Source organism: Lissotriton helveticus, chromosome 3_1, assembly GCF_964261635.1.
Source record: "Lissotriton helveticus chromosome 3_1, aLisHel1.1, whole genome shotgun sequence".
In the NCBI taxonomy this organism is placed as follows: Eukaryota; Metazoa; Chordata; class Amphibia; order Caudata; family Salamandridae; genus Lissotriton; species Lissotriton helveticus.
Genome location: NC_136061.1, coordinates 2,079,808,850 through 2,079,832,097, shown reverse-complemented (window position 1 = coordinate 2,079,832,097; position 23,248 = coordinate 2,079,808,850). Strand labels below are relative to the sequence as shown.

General features: G+C 44.4%; 1 protein-coding gene across 11 annotated transcripts in view; it reads right to left on the bottom strand.

The window, feature by feature from the left end:
• Positions 1-23,248, bottom strand: part of WDR93 (WD repeat domain 93) — a 694,060-nt gene that overhangs the window by 540,382 nt on the left and 130,430 nt on the right. For all 11 annotated transcript variants that reach the window (XM_078683212.1, XM_078683218.1, XM_078683219.1 and 8 more), the window contains one exon: positions 4,774-4,969. In XM_078683212.1, coding sequence (XP_078539338.1) covers positions 4,774-4,969 — 196 coding nt within the window. The remainder of the gene's footprint in view (positions 1-4,773; positions 4,970-23,248) is intronic.

Here is a 23,248-nt window from a genome sequence, read left to right as displayed (position 1 = left end):
TTATGGTGGCCGCCATCATAATGAGGCCCAAAGTCCCAAAATGACTTTTTCAGTTTATCCCAGAGAGCTGAAACCCAAAAACTTCTAACCCCAACTTAAATAAACACGTTTTTATATGAACAAGCCAAGGTTTCTTCCCAACATGGTGATCACCTAAAATAACTCTAATACAATCCCTATAGGGTCCTAAATCCTCATTAGTCCAAAGCCTTATCCAATAAAAATAGGTCTCAACTTAGCGATAGCAGAAATAGGTCTAAGATTTAAATCTAATCTAATAGGGAGCATAGGGGCACTAGCAGGAAGACCCAGAAAGTTTTTTATACATGTATTTTCTGCTTTTTCGAGGTGCCAAGGTTACAATGGCCCCACAAGTCTGTCCCATGCAAGGCTCCCCAAAGGCTTGGTTCCTATATACCTCAATGGGTGGGAGAAATGCCACAAGTAAATTACCTATTGGCAAACCTAATAATGGACCCTGCTCTTTCTTTTAAGGTCAAAACACTTTTCTCTACCTGAGCCTCCCATCTATGAGAATCTTCTATTCTAGCTCCCAAATAGTTGAACTCATCAACCTTATCCAACGCCTCACTCCCTAAAAATACTTTGCTTTTTGTGATCTTCATCTGGGCACCAAAGACAATTTATTGTGTTTTATTACTGTTGCTTTCCACACCCTTATCTAAACAAAAAGTGTTAAATGTATGCAAAAGAATGGACAGACCACGAGGAGTTTTCAATATAAGCAGGGTGTCATCTGCAAAGAGAAGCCATGGTATTGTGTAATCTTTCACCTTTAGAGAGTCATTTACAGTTATTAAAAGGTAAGGGATGCAACCATTTATATACAAATGAAAAAGCGTGGAGGCCAAAACACACCCCTGTCTCACTCCTCTCCTTATTGGGATGTTCTCTGTCAGTTGCCGAGGTGGGCCCCACCTAACCCTCCCAAATCTGTCCGTATATGAAGCCTGAATTAATGATAATAGTTCCCCCGGGATCCCGATCTTGAATGAAACCTCCCTAGGTTTTGTCCTGGGGAAAAGATTGATCGCAGCTCAAAGGTCCACGGAGGCAACATACATCAACTCGTTCTCAGTGTCAACTGTCATCCACTTGATAGACAGGAATTGCACAATCTGATCGATTGTGCTTATGTTTGATTTAAATCCCGCTTGAAAATGGGATAGCACCTTGGCCTGGGATATCCAGTCCCATAGTCTGGACAAGATTTGCATACTATAGACTTTTTGTATCTTGTCAATCAGACTTATGGGTCTGTAATTTCCAGGTATAGATGTGTCTCCCTTCTTATTTTTGCTTCTTTCCAAGAACTCAGAATCGGAGCTTCAACCATCAAAGCATTTGACAGGGAGTTTATATAGGGGCCACATATCTGGGGTTCACTACGGAATAAGTCTGCCAGAATTCTATCCAAGTCAGGGGCTTTGCCGGGCTTTTAAGCCTGGATTGCATCTAAAAGGATTCTTTCAGAGAAAATGGCTTTTTCCTCATTACCACTTAGTTCTATAGTACGAGCTGTTAGGAACTCTGATGAACATGTATTTCCCTGTTAAATGTTGAGAAGTGATTCACCCAGACTTCAGGGGCAAATAGCAGTTGGGGCGATTTAGATCTTTACACCCACTATGTGAAACCAAATGGCAAACGTTCTTGTTACCTCTATGTTAACTTCATGCCTTACTGTTTCTAATAGATTATCCAATATGCCAGCCTCCCATTGGGCCTTACTAGTTTTGATAGCCCTGGAGTACGTCCCTCTGGCTTCAGTGATCAATGCTCATTGATTGCTCTTTAGTACAGTTACCAGGGCCTTCTTAGCAGTCCTACATGAATCATTAAACCACTAATTCACCCTTATTTGCCAAGGACCCCTTCCACTTTTACAATCTTTTACAAACAAATTACCTATCTTTAGATAAAGATTTTTATGTACTGTCATGGTCTGGATAGGAGACAAGACGTGATGTTCAAAATATTGGAGTTGGTGTAATACAATCCTATAGTTACAAGATACAATGTACCTCCCATTTCACTTTACGTTTATTGTTACATATTAACATAGGACTAGATATAACGTGGGGGATCAGGTCATCCTTATTCCCCATCTGTGATTTAGCCCAGCATAATACATTTGGGAAAATGATCACTTTCATGGTGGTCTATACTGCCATGTCTTTCATTTCATGCCATGCCCGTACACCTAAAAAAATAAAATAAATATGGCTTTAACAATTGACCCTTGTAAACGTAGGCTCAACAGCCAAGTCTGATGGGAAACGACAATTAACAGGCCTTAAGCTGAAAGTGACCATTATATCAATTATCTGGAGAACAGCCAGACTCATTTTAGATGATTTCCTATGGATACTGAGAGAGGGTATACCAGCACAATCATCTTATTCCTTAATTAGTTCCAGAAGGGGGATATATGGTTCAAAAGATTAATTATAATCTCCTGCAATAATTTCATTATGGCTGGAGTTAAAATATATCAAATATGCATTCAAAATTCTTAAGGTCTGGGAAAGATGTAGAAAAAGATGTTGCCCTATTATGAATATTAATTAGCAATTACGAAGTTCCAGACTTAGTAGTCAAACTTAGAAATAATAAATCACAGGAATCAATGTTGATGTTCCTAATAACTATTTAAGCGATATTTTAGACCATATAATAAGCCCCTTGCGCTTCAATTCGATGGGTTAAGAAGCCCTGCCTATGGACTTTAGAAAGTTCCCAAATCTCTTGAAAAACACATGAATCAAATTTATTAATAAACAACCCCCCGTCCCCATCATCCATTTTAGTCTGAATCCCAACAATAGTCCGGGAAATAAGATGGAGAGAAGATAACATTTTAGGGGTCTGCTGAAGCCTTGGCGCGGTTGATGTGGCATTCTGAGAGTGCATTGTCAAATCAATAACATTTAGAGACCCCATAGCACCTAAACCAGGAATAACTTCCTCCTGTCTGAGTCATGGGTGGGGCTCGCCCAATTGAGAAAACAGATGAATAAATGCTGAAAATAATAGGACAGGCAGAGGGGATTCAAAATGGTTTATTATTTGGGGTGGGTGGCTTTCCGCCTTAAAGAATAATAGCAAAATATTGTCCAGGTGAACTCTCAAAGTTACTAAATCAACCGTAGCTCAATCCTATGGTAGCTGTGATACAAAGCAGATAAGCTTAATTTAGGGCAATGTGTACAGTACCAAACAGTAATAAAGTCAAAATGGCAAATGGAAACAAAATATACCAAACCACATTTGAAAAATAGTGTAGCATATAATAAACAAAATGACACCAAAATTACAAAAATGTAATTGGGAGAACTGGAGATATGAGTTTTTAAATATTATGGCAAAACAGTGCCAAAAAGCACATAAGTTCCAATAATAGTATGATAGTCTATGGTTGAGGAAGACCGGGACTTGGGCACAATTTCAGGCTGACGGTGATGGAGCAAGAGTCGGATACATCAACCAGGTTCATCCCAGTCAAAGATTTTACCCTATGTCTTAGCCTTTTAGGTTTCAATTAACCACACTTCTAAAGCACCCAGGAACTCGGGGGAGACATTTTGAGACTCACAGTGTGCCAGGCATTATTGCCAGGCCACCATATTCTAGGGACTTTTAGGCAAGGTAAATGTGCCAATTGAGAATAAGCCAATTCATCTGTTTTAAAGGGTGTGCATACGAAATATCGAAGTCATAATATTGAGGTCACTAAATATAAGTAAGTCTAGTTTTTCTATACCAAACTTCACATATATGTACCTACTTGGATTCATATATCTTTAAGTTATTCAGATGTGGAGTTAGGACTAGGAATTTTCACTTTCCTATATGCACTTTTCCAAACTGATATTCTAGTACCATGATACTCTTCATGTCGATATACAGAAGTACAATTATTTTAAAGAGGGGAGCACACACATGTTTAATTCCTGGTTAGCAGGGAGAAAGAGCACACAGTTTTAAAGCAGGTGAAAATATAAGGTCGAGCAAAAGGTGAAAAAAAGGGGGAAACGACGCAGAAAAGGTGCATTTCAAATAGGATTTCTGGGAGTATCTTTTTATTTTTATTAATTCATGTGTTATGAATTCACATTCTCCTTTGCCATTTTCCATTTCTTCTGATTTTAGCAATATTTCTGCATATCTATGTGTCTGAACTTTGAACTGATATTATGAGTGTCCATCCATTTTTTAAGTCTTTCTGTTCTCTGCATTCTTCTACACTGAGGAACACCTTGCAAAGGTACTCCACATCGAAGTACTTGAAGTAGTGGAAAAAATATAGTTTCAGTAATCTCCAGTTTTTATTAGGGCTTAACACAGAGTACAGTTCTCATCTCTGTAACTCTGTGTCTGTAATGACCTTCCAACAATAATCTTGCATTCAGTTAAGTGAAAAATACCCTCCTTAAATATTATAATCAACACAAATAGAGGAACTTTATTTTTGTTTTTAGTTGTTAAAAAACCTTACAGCAATATTTAAAAACTGTTTTACAAGAGAAATAATCATAATACATATACAATGTCCAAAAACAATTCAGGCCCATCTTAAAAAAAAATATTACTTTCATTCTGACTTTCAAATTATCTAAATTCATCACTTGGTAAAGTGTATCACTGTATTTAACTTTAAGTTACATTTATGTTCTTAATCAGTGTCTGACAAAACATACGATTCAAAAAGACCCATTGCCCAAATTTCTGGAAAAAGTTATTTAAAAATACCCATGTCATCCACCGTGTCAAGAACGACAGACTGGTTCCCCAGGTAAGTGGCATGGATGGTACAAATTTCAATACTGGCGGTTTCCCATCCACAAATCCATGCGTAATCGGGTACGCTGAAGACTGCCACCCCTACAGAGAGTCCAACAAAGACGCAACTTCCACCTGCTGCAACACAGCTCACTTTGCCCGACAGCTATTGAATAAAATAGAGTGTAAAGATTAAACAGTGGCATTTAAATCTACACTCAATTACAAATGTACGTGGTTAGTTTGGTGTCTTACTTATAAGGCCAATATAGCTTGTGTTTATTGTTCGCTACACTGGGTAATTGTTTCTGGGCGCGCTTGCACCATAGTGCTAGGTACTAACACAGTTTAGTTCATGTTACACAGTGGCAAAGGTTATATTAAACTACATGTAAGAAGGTACAACACAAAAGAGACGGGTGAATGGGGAAAGTTTGCGCTGGAAAGAAAAAATTAATAATGCAAAACCCTATTTGGTAAGCTCAAAAAGGATCAGATACTGGTCACCCAACCAGGATCAGACAAAGTGTGACTCCAAAGGGGCCACGTTTGTACAATTTAAACCATGAACATTAGATCCTGAGCTAGAGAAAAGTAGTTCAATCAAGATATCAAGTCCCAATTTTCGTATGTTTTTCCGTTTTATTCTTCTTTGATCTTTTAGTAGAGTTAATCCAATCTTCACACGTACAAAAACAACCGCTGCCAACACGTGTTTCGTCAAGGTCATCAAAACCAAATGACTTCGTCAGGGCCTGGAGATTTCATGAAGCTGTTATGTAGAAATCCAGAGATAATAACTCCCAATTCACAATCTGCAACAAAATTAGACATGCAACATATGACGTATTAGTCAATTTCAAAGGTGTCCTGTCCGTCCGAACACAGAAAAAACAGTTCTTGTCCCAAATATCCAGGGACTAAGTCGCTCAATATTTTCACGATAGAAAGGTTACCTCCGAGTACAGAGATCAAACAGAAACAAGTTCCCCAATGTAAACCGGCGTGCAGGGGAACTTGTTTCTGTTTGATCTCTGTACTCGGAGGTAACCTTTCTATCGTGAAAATATTGAGCGACTTAGTCCCTGGATATTTGGGACAAGAACTGTTTTTTCTGTGTTCGGACGGACAGGACACCTTTGAAATTGACTAATACGTCATATGTTGCATGTCTAATTTTGTTGCAGATTGTGAATTGGGAGTTATTATCTCTGGATTTCTACATAACAGCTTCATGAAATCTCCAGGCCCTGACGAAGTCATTTGGTTTTGATGACCTTGACGAAACACGTGTTGGCAGCGGTTGTTTTTGTACGTGTGAAGATTGGATTAACTCTACTAAAAGATCAAAGAAGAATAAAACGGAAAAACATACGAAAATTGGGACTTGATATCTTGATTGAACTACTTTTCTCTAGCTCAGGATCTAATGTTCATGGTTTACATGTAAGAAGGTACAAAGGTTACATAGGTCAGCGCGTGTGGAGCTATGAGCCGGTGATTACAAGGACCCACTCAGAAGGAATTTGTTGGAATAAGGTACATTATACACGCATCGCATATGCAGCCATGGAAATTATACACAATATAATATATATATGAGACGCATATATAACAGCAAACATGAGAGAACAGAAACTAATCATGTGTTTAAAACTGGCTCCACTGTGTTGGCATCTGGTCAATCAGTCAGTCAGTCAAAAAATCTTTATTTCGATTAATTAAAATCATAAAAGAAACAAGTACATACATCCTCCATAGATAAGAATAGTTAATAAATAAATAAGCATTTGTGTATTATCGGTCATATATGTACAATATTTACAGTACTTCAAATGCGTAATCAAGAAGGCCAATGTATAAAAATGTAGCTCGTGTTAAAAAATTTGGGGTAACATATTTACAATAAAAATGCATCTTTAAATTTCATTAGGTATAAAAAAAATCATAAGCCCCCACCGCAACCTACTTGGCTATTACAAGCAGATAGGTCTTTTATTATTTACCCTGGCTGCAGCCACCAAAAAGCTTGCTACGCTAAAGATTACGTGCACGCTATTCAACATTTGCAAATGTAGGAGCGCGGGCCTTACTTGAACAAAACCAGCTTCTCGTAATATTGGGTTTAAAATGTGTTTAAAGTGTGTCTTGTGTAGAGAAGCTATCGCACAAGCATGGTGCGGTATCCTCTGGTTTCCCCCATTGCGGGAATGTACTCAAAGTGAGATGGATTATATTAAACCTAAATCTAATCAGCAATAAGTGATGAAAAGGCTTAGTGACGATTTTGAGATAAGGTTCAATAAATGGGGAAGTCTGTAGAAGGTAAATACTTCTCACACCCGATTTTCTTAGCTCCATCTACTCCCTTTCCGCCTCCAGCAGAATCCGGAAATTATGTTTAATCCACCCCAAATCCTCTTTCTTAATACCCTCGGGGGATGTATATAATTCGTGTCGTCCCAGTCTGATGCACGCCGCTCTAACGTACGCCAGCCATGGGATTCTATCTACCTTCTCGAGGGCTAGACAATCTTTTAGGATTCGGTGATTAAGGGAAATCTCCTCATTAAGCCACGTTTTTGCCCAACAGATCAGTGGGGCCACTTTTAGATGGTCTGTAATGTGGCCCAAGCCTAATTCGGAGTGTACGGCAAATGTCGGAGACGACTGTGGTACTGCTAACAGGTATCCTAAGGAACCTATTTTCCACCACTTGTATTTTACCCAACGGTGCGTAACCCCATATGGCTGCACCATAAGAGGCAATCGCGCAGCACCTGGATCTGTAAACTTTGAGCATAGCCTCCATGGACCTTGCTCACAACCTCTTGGAGAAGCTAAGAAGGGCTGTTGTAGATCTTGCAACAACATTTCACTTCTGCTGGGGGCCCCAGTTACCCTTTTCATCAAAGAGCACTCCAAGATAGGTAAACACTGGGACCCTCGTTACTTCTGCGCCCAAACAAGTATAGGTTTTAACCTTAGTGTTCTTCCTACGAGCCCCCTCCACCATGACATGTGATTTATTGCTATTAACTTTGAGGTCAAGGGACTCCATGAAGCTTCCAAAATGGTCCAGCAGCCTCTGTAGGCCCATACCTGTGCGTGCAATTAAAACCGCGTCATCAGCGTACAGGAGGACCGGGATACCCAATCCCCCTATACGCGGAATATCTGCGCTAGCCCCAGCCAGAGATTCTTCGAGGGCATTAATGTAAATCGTAAAAAGGAGAGGGGCCAGAATGCAACCCTGTCTGACCCCCCGTCTGGAGCTAAATTTACCTGTGCATCGGCCCTCCTGCGTCACCCTCACAACGGCAGAGAGATCCTGGTGAAGATCACTTAGGAAATTGACCAATGGTGCCTCTATGCCTATTTCATGCAGAATTCGCCATAATTTTGACCGATTAACAAAGTCGAACGCTGATGATAAATCCATGAAACCCAAATATAAAAGACGATCTTTTTCTATCGTATATTTGCTAATCAAAAGATGTAAATTTAAGCATTGGTCCATGGTACTTCCATGTTCTCTAAAACCATACTGGAGATTAGAGAGAACCCCCCTTCCCGACATCCAATCTCCCAGTCTCTGTAAGATGACTCTGCCCAAGATTTTAACAGCAGAGTCTAACAGGGAGATTGGCCTATAACAGACGGGGTCCCATCTATTCCCTTCTTTAAAAATGGGAACTATAATCGAAAAGGCCCATGAAGGGGGGAAACCTACTGAAGATGACGCAGTAAACACATTAGTAAGGATCTTGGCCCAGAAGTTTGGATACATAATATAGAGGTCCGCAGGTACCCCATCGGGACCTGGAACCTTATGTTTGGAGGTTTCTCTAATAGCCCTTTCTACCTCGGCCAATTCAAATATAACAGAATTAATAGACCGAGCAGTTACGGCACAAACTGATGGTAATTCCCTATGCTCTTTATCATCGTATATGGCCCTAAAATGTTCGCGCCAAGTGGCATCGGGAATTACGCAGTCTGTGTCTAAGTTCTCATTATCAGAAAAGAACGGCTGATTTATGGTGGACCAGAACTTATTGCTATCCCTTAGTACATCGATAGATTGGAGGTTGTCACAAGCCTCCTCTTTTAATTTATGTTTACGCGTACTGATGGCGAGTTTGTATTCCTGCCGAAGGGAAGCAACTAGGACCCTGTCCCTCGGGCTCTTCTTGAGAGCCTCTAGAAGAGCACCATGTGCCCTCGAACAGAAATTATCGAACCACTTATGGGCCTTCCTTGTATGCAGTTTACCTATCACATGTAAGTTGTTATCAATTACCTTACAGACTTCTACGTAGGCTGTTATGGTATCCGCGCCCGAGGCTGAGCCATCCAAACAGATGGCAAGATTAGCCTCGGCTTTAATAGCTAAATCTTCAAAAAAGGCCTCCGGGACTACGGTGTCCCATTTGATCCGTCTACCTTGATCTTTGGTAGATAAATTCCTCTGGGCCCCCCCCCTGATTGATTGGTATCTAACCTACCTCCTAACTCGGCTTCCAAAAGGATCGGGTTATGGTCACTAAAAGTCGACATCTCCACTCTGTACAACAGGGTCTTAACCAAGACTAAAGGGGATACAAAGATGTAGTCGATAACCGACTTTGCTCCCAGTTCTATGAAGGTGGGGATCCTCTCCCTCCCTTCTTCCTTACCCGGTTCAAAGAGGTTCAGGTTGGAAAGGAGTTCCTCAAGAGCTTCACCCTGTTTACTATGCACAAAATGAGGGACCCCCCCACTTAATGGCCCAACATGTTCCCCTCCATAGCAGTCCCAAGGACAAGGATGTATGTTAAAATCTCCCATGAGTATCACCTCTGGAACAGAGGTCTGATGAAGCTTATAGGCTGACAAAAATTGATCTAAAACGCTAAAATGCTCCTTCTGATGTGAGCCTTCCATGGCATTATATACATTTATTAACAGATATTTCTGATCAGAGACGGTCCATTCGACTATTAAAAAATTATCAGACTCTGCATTGAGTTTTTTAAAAGTGCCAACTAGGTTTAACAAAATAGGAAAAAGCAAACCCCCCTTTGGCCTCCCTACGGTTCCTGTGACTGCAGGGATAATAAAACTATGGTAACCATCCAAAATAAAACTAGAGACAGCGTCCCAGGTTTCCTGAAAAGCGAGGATGTCAAACTGCCTTATGAACTTCAGCCATATGGGGTCTATACTTTTAGTTCTGATGCCTGCCACGTTCCAGCTCAGAAGTTTACATGGAGCTGGATGGTTAATTACTATGTGACTTGTGGCGACTGCCTCTGGCCCTTGCCCTAAAGTGCCAGTGAGCAGTCAATCGTTCGACTCCACCTGGGACAGGGGGAAAAATAACTGAAGAGTCCTAACTCCCAACATGAGAACGTAACGGGGAAGCGGGTACTGTAATTGTAGGTGCAGTATCTTCCCCACATAGTCGTCCCCGTGTTGGCCTCAACTGTGATCTTTCTGTGGCCTGATCTGATAACGTGGGCTTATTGTTGAGGGGAGGGTGTTCCCAGCTAGGTGACTTATAAAATCTATGTGGCCTTACTGGGGGATAGAAAAATCCCAGGGGGAGCGGTCTAATACCCTTGTTATCAAGGTCTGAAGCATCCCAGAATAATCTTTCTGCGCTGGTCCGGTTGTTAAAGTTTACCACCACGCAATCCCCCGGGATGTTTTTTGGACAATGCCCAACCCAAGAAACCCTCCTTGCCATAATGACAGTGCGTGTGATGTCATCTCCACCAGTGCTAAACTGAAGGCACCACTGCCTAGCCTGGTTCATAAGGTCGTGGGTTGTTTTGTTGGTGTCCCCCCTTACCGGTGGAACCCCGGTAAAGACGGCCACCAAGGGGGCAGCCTCCGGGGGCAAATCCAAATTTAGACCAAGCTGTTGGAAGTGCCTAGAGCTCTCTTGTACCTGGCTACTCCCAAAACTAGCTCCAGGCCTGAAACTCCCCGCCCGTCCTTCTTAAATACCTGCTCAACAGTGCCTACAGTCCTACCAGGACTACTAGCCCGATTGGAAATGCTAAGCATATGATCCGTATTCACAATATTAACTATGGGGCTATTTACAGCTGGTAGTTGGGGCTGAGTGGAACTCCCCTTAGTCCCTGTGTGCTGTTTAAGAAACAAATCTATTTCTCAACTTTAGATAATAGCCCAGCTACGCAGTTATTAAGTGTGTCCACCATGTCTTTAGCAATGTTCACAAGTGCAGGTTCCAATCGTGTGGTAAACAAATCCTCTACAATTTTCCCAAATTCATCCCTAAAATATTGATCAGTTATAATAGTCTCTGCCATGGTTTTTTTTCTCCTGCCAACTGTTTTCAATGTCTTGCGCTTTCTCCGTGATTTGTGTGGTGGAACGCCATGGGTTGTTCCCTTCTGATGGTCGGATGTGTTCAGAAGGGAAGGTGATACAGCTGGCTGTAGATCTACATCAAAATGGGGTTTTGTTATCACAATGTTCGGTACCAGAGGTATCGCCCGACTATGATCTGCTCCTAAGGCCGGGTCGACTTCAACCTCACCCAGACCAAGCTCTTTCGCCGGCGTTAGCTATTTCTTTAGTCAGAACCCCCACCTCTGATGTTAAATACGAAATAATGGATTCTGACTTTCTGGTGTACTTTGCTTTTTTACCTTCATCATCCCCACGACATACCTGCTTCCTCTTGCCCATTATAGGTGTCAGGGGGGTGTCCCGGCCCGGCCTCTTCTGGCCACAGATGGCCCGCCCTTGTCCTGGGCTTCTCCCGGCGCTGCCCTTGTGCGTCCCGCGACGCGGGAGGAGCGACTCGTTCTTAAGCGCCTCCGGGCGCGGATGTGGGCGGGAGTGGGCGGGAGTGGGCGTGTCTTGCGGGGAAGCTGGGGGCTGTAGTCTCCCCTCGCAGCGGTCGCGTGGTGGTTCCGGCGACGGTGAGGGAGACCCACAGCACTTTCCCCCGAGCTCCGGTGTAGCGTCTGGCTGGTAAGAAATGCGCCGGTGGACTAGCTGCCCCAAAGAAACAATGGCCCCCGCTCCACCGCAGGAGCGACTCGTTCTTAAGCGCCTCTGGGCGCGGATGTGGGCGGGAGTGGGCGTGTCTTGCGGGGAAGCTGGGGGCTGTAGTCTCCCCTCGCAGCGGTCGCGTGGTGGTTCCGGCGACGGCGAGGGAGACCCACAGCACTTTCCCCCGAGCTCCGGTGTTGCGTCTGGCTGGTAAGAAATGCGCCGGTGGACTAGCTGCCCCAAAGAAACAATGGCACCTGGTCAATTGGTTATGCGCAAGTAGTCAGTCTTACAACAAATATCAGCTTCTCTAGTGTCAGTGCTAACCTGATTAAACTTATGATGAACAAAAATATAGAGGGACTTTTACAAGTGTGCAAACACCATTTTATGTTGCGTGGTTCTAAACGACTCACGCCAAAATTGCTCCAAAATATTAGTGGAAAATATCGATCGACCACCATGTCATGGATATGTAACTAGCTTCCTAGACAAGCGGGCACAGATGGTACCCAATTCCATAATGAGAATACATTAAAAACTATTTGCTGCTCTACCATGTTCTACAGGGCACAAGCCCTAAAACAAGAAGTGGGGGGGTCTCTCCAAGTTAGGTAGTATCACAGGAAGTGACATTACGGCATGTTGCATTGCAGGAAGGAACATCGCAGGAAGTGACATCACAGGAAGTGACATCACAGGAAGTGACATCATGGCGCATGCCAGGTTCCTTTACCCAAAGATTGACAAACTAACTCTGCTGCCAGCCTACCCCGCCAGGCATAATATTCCATGTGCAGCAAGCACATTTCCATGTTGATGTGATTGCTTTAGTTGCCTGGTGGTTAGCACATTTGATGGAAAGATCAGTTTTTGTCTAGTCCTAGTTTTGACTTAAAGTAGCATACAGTGTTAATGCCCCACCTGCAAAGCACATCATGTAACATGCAGTTGGCAGATGTTATTTTATGTAGATAGGTAAGTAGGTTACTGCTTTGAACACAGAGACCCTTTTGTTACATGCAGTTGCTTTGTAATCCTTCTAGCATAGCACAGTGAGCTATGAAGGATGATATGTGATTCCTACACCCAGTAACCCTCACTGTCTTATGTAACACATCCTGTACAATGATTTACAAACTTGTGTGATTTATTGACAATTTAATATGTATGTTTCCTGTCAAGTGATCTGGCCCCCTACATTGGGATGAATGGCGCTGTAAAACAAAGAAAAAAATACTGGTATTTAAAATGTTATTTTACACCGAGACAGAGTAACGCATCTGACATTCTTACAGTACATGAATATCTATTATATATGGGGGTCCGAACAAAGTCGAAATTGTGCATCTTATGCGCTTTTGAAGTGTTAATAGGCTGCTGCTTTGTTTCCCTTCCTCTGTATTTACAACTGGTTGTAAGGCTATGGGCAGCCCCCAGTCTGAATACTTGGACAAAGAAGGCCAAATGGGCGCTTAAATTCGGCTTTTGTTATGGCCCAGCTGGAGTTTCAAATGACAAAATCCCCCTTTCCTTCTGAACGTTGCTGCTCGGAAGGAAAGCAGATAACCAGCAGGCGCTGCTGAATGAATCCCGAGTTCAACATATTTTTGGGTGGGGTTCAACATCTTGGCGTGGATGGCGTCCACCCTGTGAAAAGAGTGGGTGGACTCCGTCCACCCGCGTCTACCCCCGACTCGAGCCCTGATGTTCCATCGATAAGCATGAGCAAGGGTCGCCTAACACAATGATGAAATATGAACACTAATCTGTTACTGAAACAATGCTCCTCATGGAATCCAGCCGTAAGAGGCACACTTCCTGTAAACGTTAGGAAACTGGGTAAGACGTCATATTTTGGTAAATCAGGGCATTCTTAAAATTAGAACTACTGCCGGCGGCGATTCACATATTTATATTGAAGGAGTTTCTTTTAGATGATTTAAATAGCATACTTTTAACCACAGTCTCGCCAACAGAATTGAAAGTCTCTTCTACTCCCTTTCCAGTTGTATTTCCAGATTATGCAAATGTCAGCCTTGTTTTAGTTTCAGTGGTCTTTCAATCTTTTGTAATTGTCATACTCTGGTGTTAGAAGCCAGTTCTTAACTTGTCTCTATTGATGTTCTCTAGTTAATATGTTCAATCACACTCCTTCTTCCCTTCGGTCCAGTTAACATCAATCACCTCACTCAGTCTGCCTCACCCCCTAATGTCAATAATACTTTTTTAATGATGTTGCACATTCCCCTGGTCAACAGAAAGTTTGTATTCCTCCCATTGTAGGCATATGTCTCTGAGCTCTCGACTAAACATCTATCAATTACTTACTGGCAGTTGTACTTACGCCATGAGTAGAGATTTCTAAAAATATCCAATATTGACCTCATTTACAGCATGATGCCCTCTACTGGATCCATAATGGCATCTTACATTGACGGGACTATGCATATACCAAGCCAATGCCTTAAGACCACAGATGTGGGACCTCTGGGTGAGATGACAGGAATGAAAATACAGAGCCGAGGAAAGGCGAACTGGAGTGATGAAGATCCCTGGTAAATTATCAAGTCATTACTTCCTCACCCTCTGACTTAGCCTGTTCCTTAGCCAGGAGGAAAGACTCTACTGGTATATCTTTGTACGATCCAAAGATCTTTAAAAAAGATATACACGCAAACAGTGATTACTTCATATAGCCCTGCCAGACAGCTCAGATCATCATCCTCTCTCCGGGTGACGGTACCCAGGATCAAGAGAGCCAGATGCGGAGGTCGGTCCTTTTCGTACAACGCATCAAGGCTCTGAAACTCGCTTACCTACCATCTGCGCGCAGAGCCCAATCTCCTATCCTTTCTCAAATAACTAAAAACCCTGCTCTTCACAAAAACCGTTTAATCTTTAATACTGATCCCTACAATGCACAAGTCCGCAGCGTTAGGATGCCTCAGGGTAGCTACCGCGCTTTACAAATGACCTTTTCATTTCATTTCATTGTAATGCATCACCAACCCGTTCAGAGCATCACTTTTTCTATTTTTTTTTTATTTGAGGAGGTTTATATAGTGCTGTCCAGACCCGAGGGTATCGGAGCGCTTTACAACAGTTATGGTGCAAGAATCACATAATAAGGCATAGGTAACATGTTAGTTTGGAAGTCCCAGCGTGCAGTGCAACATTAAGGCATGGAAATCCTGAGAATCCTCAATGAGTGTACGTTGTCCTGGGCTGAACCACTTTCAGGGAGGGGGGAATGAGGAGGAGAGTCGGGAGCTTGGAGCAGGTAGGTCTTAGTGACAAAGTGTTGGGGTGCTTCCTGAGTGCTGGCTTGTGCGCTTCGGCGATGGCTATCGGTTCGGGAACACCAAAAGGGGGCCAGGTACCACTTGGGCCACCTGGACTCACTAGTGCACAGCGTTTGGGGATAAATACTACTCTCTAATCTGATTTAATTTCAATTATTCAAATTCATCATTGGTTTTTACAATCCATATATTTCATTTAATCAACATACAAATCATATTTCCATTGGTTTAGCAATCATGTCAAGTCATTAAATTATAATTATACATGTATTACAAAAAAGGGAAAACAAAATCCAGTTGTGTCACAGCCCAATGAATTTCGGGATGACCTGTCCCTTCTTCAGGGGACAATGACCTGTAGAAAAACATATATAATAGCAATTTTTTGCATTTTGTGGTATCAATGTTCAAGCATATTAAACAATCAAATATCTTAATTTTACAAAGCACTTTTATTTATCATTTGACTTTTTTTCTAAATGTGTGAAACTGTAAGTATCACTTTAACCCCTTCACTGCTAGGCCTTTTCCCCTAATGTGCTAAGCCTTTTTTTGGCTGTAACTTTTTGACCACATTAGGTATCCACGCCAATTTTGCGTCCTTTTCTTTCAACTTCATGGGGATTCTAATGGTACCCAGGGTTTGTGGATTCGATTGGAGGGGCCTCAGAAATTAGCCAAAATACAGCAAATTTTTTTTTTTTTTACAAAAATGGGAAAAACGGGTTACACATGAAAGCGTCTGGGTTTTTCTCTGCAAATGTTATCAAAAAAGGTTTGTGGGGCTGAAGTCACCATTTCCCAGCTTTTAGGGAATGACAGACGTTTGTCAGAAAACCAACATTTTTACAAAGTGTTGGCATTTTTCTGGGACATAGCCTATTTTTGCTATTTTTTGTGCTTTCAACCTACTTCCAGTTAATGGTAAATATGAGTATGAAAGCAATAATGGATCCTGGCAAGCTATACATTTTTGAAAAGTAGACAATATTCTGACTTCAGCAAGGGGTCAAGGTTTCTTTATAGAAACTAACAGCTAAATATTGTAAAAATTGAAAATTAGTTAAAAAAACAGCCTTTTGTGTCAACGTTTTCACCTGTAACTTCTTGTAATTGTGACAGCTCTTTGAAAACAATATACCGTTGCATCCGCTGGACCTTCCTGGTTGTGGGGATATATATGAGTTGTAGGTTCACCAAGAATCGGATGAACCCAGAGTCAAAAACTGAGCAGCAATTTGCAATGGCTTTTTATTATGTACCGGAAATATAGCAATTAATGTGGGGAAATGTATGCATGGAAAAATCGGTATGAAAGACACCTATGTATTTCTGAAATGGAAACAAATTATAGAGTTTAGAAACAGTACATATTTGCACATTTTCGAAATTGGGAATACTCATACTAGCATGAGAATTATCGGTCATTTTTCAAAATGACTTCTTTTTTACACAATGTCTTTCATTTGGAAGGCAGAAATGCATGAAAAATCAATAGGTAATAACAGTTGCTTTAAAAATATGAATTATCCTGAGTCTCCCGATAAAAATGGTACCTCACTTGTGTGGGTAGGCATAGTGCCCAAGACAGGAAATGGCTCAAAACCCAACGTGAACACACCACATTTTCACAATAAAAATGTACCCTTTTTTTGCGAAGTGTCTGGCTATAGTTTTTGAACACTAGCTCTGCTGGCACCTACGGAAACCCAGCAAACCTATACATTTTTGAAAACTAGACACCCAGGGGAATCCAGTATGAGGTGACCCGACTGCCTCCCACCAGGTTCTACTACCCAGAATCCCTTGCAAACCTAGAAAATTGCCAAAAAACCCACATTTTCCCCACATTTCTGTGGTGGAAAGTTCTGAAATCTGCGTGGATCCACAAATTTCCACCCACTCCGTGTTCCCCAAAGTCTTACTAGAAAAATGGTACCCCACTTGTGTGGGTCGGCCTAATGCATGCAACAAGAAACGGCGCAAAACGCAACGTGGTCACACCTCAATTTCGCAGTGAAAAATGACCCTGTTTTGACAAAGTGCCTAGCTGTAGTTTTTGAAGCCTTGCTCTGCTGGCACCTAGGGAAACCTAGCAACACTATACATTTTTGAGAACTAGACACCCAGGGGAATCCAGGATGGGGTGATTTGACTGCCTCCCACCAGGTTCTGTTACCCAGAATCCCTTGTAAACCTGAAAAATTGTCCCAAAAACCTAGTTTTTCCCACATTTCTGTGGTGGAAAGTTCTGGAATCTGCGTGGATCCACATACTTCCATCCACCCCGCGTTCCCCAAAGCCTTCCGAGAAAAATGGTACCTCACTTGTGTGGGTCGGCCTACTGCCCGCGACAGGAAACGGCAGAAAACGCAACGTGGTCACACCTCAATTTCGCAGTAAAAAATGACCCTTTTTTTGCAAAGTGCCTAGCTGTAGTTTTTGAACCCTAGCTCTGCCGGCACCTAGGGAAACCTAGCAAACCTATACATTTTGGAAAACTAGACATCCAGGGGAATCCAGGATGGGGTGACTTGACTGCCTCCCACTAGGTTCTGTTACCCAGAATCCCTTGCAAACCTAAGGAATTGTCAAAAAAAACAAATTTTCCCCACATTTCTGTGGTGGAAAGTTCTGGAATCTGCGTGGATCTACACATTTCCACCCACCCCACGTTCCCCAAAGTCTTCAGAGAAAAATGGTACCTCACTTGTGTGGGTCGGCCTAGTGCCTGCTACAGGAAAGGGTGCAAAATGAAACGTGGTCATACCTCAATTTCGCAGTGAAAATTGAACCTATTTTTGCTAAGTGTCTAGCTGTAGTTTTTGAACCTTAGCTCTGCTGGTACCTAGGGAAACCTAGAAAACCTATACATTTTTGAAAACTAGACACCTGGGGTAATCCAGGAAGTGAATCTCCAGACATTTCCTTACCCAGAATTCCTTGCAAACCTCATTTTCAGATTAAGAAAATCACTTTTTTCAAACATTTTTGTGTGGGAAAGTGTGGCATCACCGGACTCACACAAATGTCCTACCACCCAGCATTCCCCCAGGTCTCCCGATAAAAATGGTGCCTCACTTGTGTGGGATGCCCAAGAACCCGCGACAGGCAAGTGCCAAAAACGAAGTGAGGCCCCCGGGTGTCTAGTTTTCAGAAATGTCTGGGTTTGGCAGATTTCCCTAGATGGCTGCCCAGCATGGGTCCAAAAACCCAGGTGACCCCCCTTGCAAAACCAGGTGGTTTTGAGATGGGCAATTTTGATGTCACCTCACTACGTTTTGGGCCCTTGCCTGTCGCGGTTACTTGGGCCTCCCACACTACACGCCGCCCCGCCACCTTGCCTCCCCGGGACCCAGCGCCCTGCCAGCAGCCACGATTCACTCAGGCACTGCCACCCCCGATCCGGACCTCCCCCACACTTAAATTGCTTCAATCGAGATGCTGATCCATTAATTGGACCCTACCTAACAACCCCCCCCGGACCCGCTTGGATCAACGTCCTACTTCCGCTCACCAATCAAGTTCTTCATTTATTGCCGCACCGACCGGCTCCCTTGGCACCCAAGACCCAGGGTATTGCCGTTTTTGCACTCTACCAAATTGACAGCCCCGTCCTGAAGACGATCCCTAATAAAGAGGATCGAAACGCCGTCAACACCACAGCGCAACCCTCTGGCGTATTTCTGCTGTTCGGCTCATGACAAAAATGGAAAATATTTAATGCGATTGATGTAATTTGTTATTCTTTTGAGCCACCACTGTATATATATTCACCTTGCGCCGCTCACGCTGTTCACCTTGTTCACTTGCGTCGTCACCTGTTTCCACTTGTATATATCACTATACACCAAGTGCCTTCGGGTTGTCATATGATTTTCTCTATACAGTGCTGCTTTAACTGTATATTCCTATGTAACTGTATGTGATTCAACTTGGTGATTAACAACCTTAAGACAAACCATTTGAGTCTCCTTGTTTCCTGTTTCTGTAATGCCTCCCACATACATGAATAATTGTCTTTTGAATTGATACCTGTTGGAATATTGTTCTTTATATACATCCCACACAAGTGAGGCACCATTTTTATCGGAAGGCTTCGGGGAACGTAGGGTGGGTGGGATTAAGTGGATCCACGCAGATTCCAGAACTTTCCACCACAGAAATGTGAGGAAAATTTGGGTTTTTTGGACTAATTTTTAGGTTTGCAAGGTATTCTGGGTAACAGAACTGGTGAGAGCCGGTCAAGTTACCCCATCCTGGAATGCCCTGGGTGTCTCGTGTGGAAAAATTCGCTAGGTTTTCCTTTGTGCCGGCAGCACTAGGGCCCGAAATCGACAGGTAGGCATATTGCTAAAAAGAAAATCTGTCCCTAGTCTGCTTTCTGCCGCCCTGGGGGGGATATCGGGGGGATGGGGTAGCCCTGATATGCCCCCAAGGGGGTCAGAATCACTGTGGCTATTTCTTTGGAGGGCGGGGTCATTGGTATGCCCATTCTGGGCAGCCCCCAACCCCACACAAAAAAAACAGTGTAATCATGGGCGTCTAGTGGGCTTTTTACCCCCGTATTGGGATCAACTGCCCCCATCTTCCCCCCAGAGGGGATATAAAGGCTGTAATTGTTGCAGGTGGGGGTGGGGGCATTGGCATGCCTGTTTTGGGCAGCCCCCACCCTAATTCAAATTTACCCCAAAAAAATCCCTGGCGACTAGTGAGCTTTTTGCCCCCCCCGGGGGTGCAGATCGGGGCTAATGCCCCCATCTGCCCCCAGGGGAGGCAGACAGCCTACTAGACACCAAGGTTTTTTTTGGTGCAAATTTCAATTAGGGTGGGGGTTGCCAAAAACAGGCATTCCAATGCCCCACCCTAATAAAAAAAATTCCCCCAAAAATCCCTGGTGTCTAGTGGGCTTTTTGCCCCCCGGGGGGGCAGATTGGGGGCTCCTGCCCCATCTGCTCCCCAGGGGCGGGCAGGAAGGCTGTAAGTTTTGCAGGGAAGGGGGTGGGGGCATGGGCACACCTGTCTTGGGCAGCCCCCACCCTAATCAAATATGCCCCCAAAAAATCCCTGGCGACTAGTGTGCTTTTTGCCCCCCCAGAGGTGCAGATTGGGGCTAATGCCCCCATCTGCCCCCCAGGGGAGGCAGAAAGCCTACTAGACACCAAGTTTGTTTTAGCAAATTTCAATTAGGGTGGGGGTTGCCAAAAACGGGCATGCCAATGCCCCACCCTAATACAAATTTGCCCAAAAAAATCCCTGGCGTCTAGTGGGGGCAGATTGGGGGCTACTGCCGCATCAGCCCCCCCAGGTGGGCAGGAAGGCTGGAATGTTTGCAGGGGAGGGGTTGGGGGCATGAGCATGCCCATTTTGGCCAGCCCCACCCTAATTTAAATTTGCCTAAAAAAAACCCGGGCGTCTAGAGGGCTTTTTGCCCCCCCCACCCCGATGGGGCCGATTGGGGGCTATTACCCCATCTGCCCCCCAGGGAGTCTGAAAGTCCACTAGACACCAGAGAGTTTTTTGGGCAAATTTAAATTAGGGTGGGGGCTGCCCAAAATTGGCATGCCAATGCCCCCACCCTAATAAAAAATTTCCCAAAAAAATCCCTGGGGTCTAGTGAGCTTTTTGCCCCCTGAGGGGCAGATTGGGGGCTCCTGCCCCATCTGCTCCCCAGGGGGGGTTAGGAAGGCTGTAAGTTTTGTGGGGAAGGGGGTGGGGTCATGGGCACACCTGTTTTGGGCAGCCCCAACCCTAATTCAAATTTGCCCCAAAAAAATCCCTGGTGACTAGTGTGCTTGTTGCACCCCACCCCCCTTCCCAGGGGTGCGGATTGGGCTAATGCCCTCATCTGCCCCCCAGGGGAGGCAGAAAGCCTACTAGACACCAAGGTTTTTTTTAGCAAATTTCAATTAGGGTGGGGGTTGCCAAAAATGGGCATGCCAATGCCCCACCCTAATGAAAATTTGCCCAAAAAAATCCCTGGTGTCTAGTGGGTGTTTTGCCCCCCGGGGGGCAGGAAGGCTGTAATTTTTGTGGGGGAGGGGGCATGGGCATGTATGTTTTGGGCAGCCCCCACCCTAATTCAAATTTGCCTAAAAAAATCCCTGGCGACTGGTGGGCTTTTTGCCCCCCCCCCCCCGGTGCAGATTGGGGCCTAATGCCCCCATCTGCCCCACAGGGGGAGCAGAAAGCCTACTAGATGCCAGAGATTTTTTTGAGCAAATTGTAATTAGGGTGGGGTTGCCAAAATCAGGCATGCCAATGCCCCCACCATAATAAACATTTGCACAAAACAATCCCTGGCGTCTAGGGGGCAGGAAGGCTGTGATTTTTGGGGGGAGGGGGCGGGGCATGCCCATTTTGGGCAGCCCTCACCCTAATTCAGATTTGCCCCAAAATAACCCTGGCGTCTACTGGGCTTTTTACCCCTCCCGGGGGGGGGCAGATTTGGGGCTACTGCCCCCCAGGAAAGGCTGTAATAGTGGCGGGGGTGGGGGCATTGGCGTGCCCATTTCGGGCAGCCCCCACCCTAAAATAAATGGTGCAAAAAAAAATCCCTGGCGTTTTGTGGTCTTTCTGCCCCCCCGGGGGGGCAGATTGGGGAGTTGGGGGCATCGGCATGCCCGTTTTGGGCAGCCCCCACCCCTAATAAATATCCCATAAAATATTCCTGGTGTTTAGTGGGCTTTCTACCCCCCCCCGGGCTGGCGCAGATTGGGGGCTACTGCCCCTCTCTGCCCCCCAGGGGGTAGAAAGGCTGTAATGGTGGCAGGGGTGGGGGCATTGGCGTGCCCGTTTCGGGCAGCCCCACCCTAAAAAAAATGGTGCAAAAAAAAATCCCTGGCATTTAGTGGGGTTATAGCCCCCCCCGGGGGGCAGATTGGGGACTATTGCCCCATCTGCACCCCGGGGGGCAGCAATGCTGTAATGTTTGCAGGGGGGTGGGGACATTGGCGTGCCCATTACGGGCAGTCCCCACCATAAAAAAAAAGTGTAAATACAAAATCCCTGGCTACTGCCAGATCTGCCCCCTGGGGGGGCAAAAAGACTGTAATGTTATCGCCACGGGGGGTAGGGGCATCGGTATGCCTGTTTTACGCAGCCCCCACCCCTAATAAATAGCCTGTAAAAAATCCCTAGTGTCTAGTGGGCTTCCTACCACCCGGGGGGGCAGAAAGACTAAGTATGCCAATATATACATGGGGGGAGTAAAGGCCCTTGCCCAAGGTGCCGCTCCCCCCTCCCTGGTGCCTAGTGGGTGGATCCCTGCTTGGGGATCACCCTTCTGGAGCGATCCACAAGCAGGGATCCACTAGGGAATGGTACCATTGGAAAGGGGAGATTCTCCCCTTTCCAACGATACCTCTCCTGAGTTTCTACGTGCTCAGGGGGCTGAGATAGCCACCTGAGCACGTAGAAACTGAAACTGAAATGAGCCTCTTGGCTCATTTCAGTTTCCGTTTCACTGAAATGACGTCAGCGCGCCATGCGCGCTGATCGTCATTTCAGGGAAACCTGGGGGTGGCCTCAGGAGCTGGGGAAGCTCTTCCCCAGCTCCCGAGGCTTTGAGGGAGAAAAGGGAATCCCTCTGGTGCCCGCACCAGAGGGATTTCCTGTGCTGGGTGTCATGACGAGCTGAGCTCGTCATGAGCAGCCAAGCACTGTGTGCCATGACGAGCTCAGCTCGTCATGAGCACACAAGGGGTTAAGAACGATTGGTGAATACTCTTTCAATTAACTTTATATACACCACTAACTGAGCAGCCGTGAACTCTGTGTTAGCTATTATCACCTATGCTCTAAAAAGCAACACATGGTTGTTATATTAGAATGCGTTCATGATGCAGACCTTTATCGTTTAGCTCATAACCTTAGTACTACTCAAGCACAGAAGGGACCAACCAATCTTCTTAATCTTCATGATCATCATTAACTTTGGTCCTCACCTAAATCATTCTATATGCGACGTTATAAAGATAATGTGCATGACTGCCCATACCTTCTTACTGTTTGATGTTTCGTGCCTTAACGAATTCTAAAAGACCAACGACAACTTCCTGCTGTGAATTGTATAAAGAACAAAGTGCAATTACTCTAGTTGTCTCCGTAATTGTGTGAACGCGCTC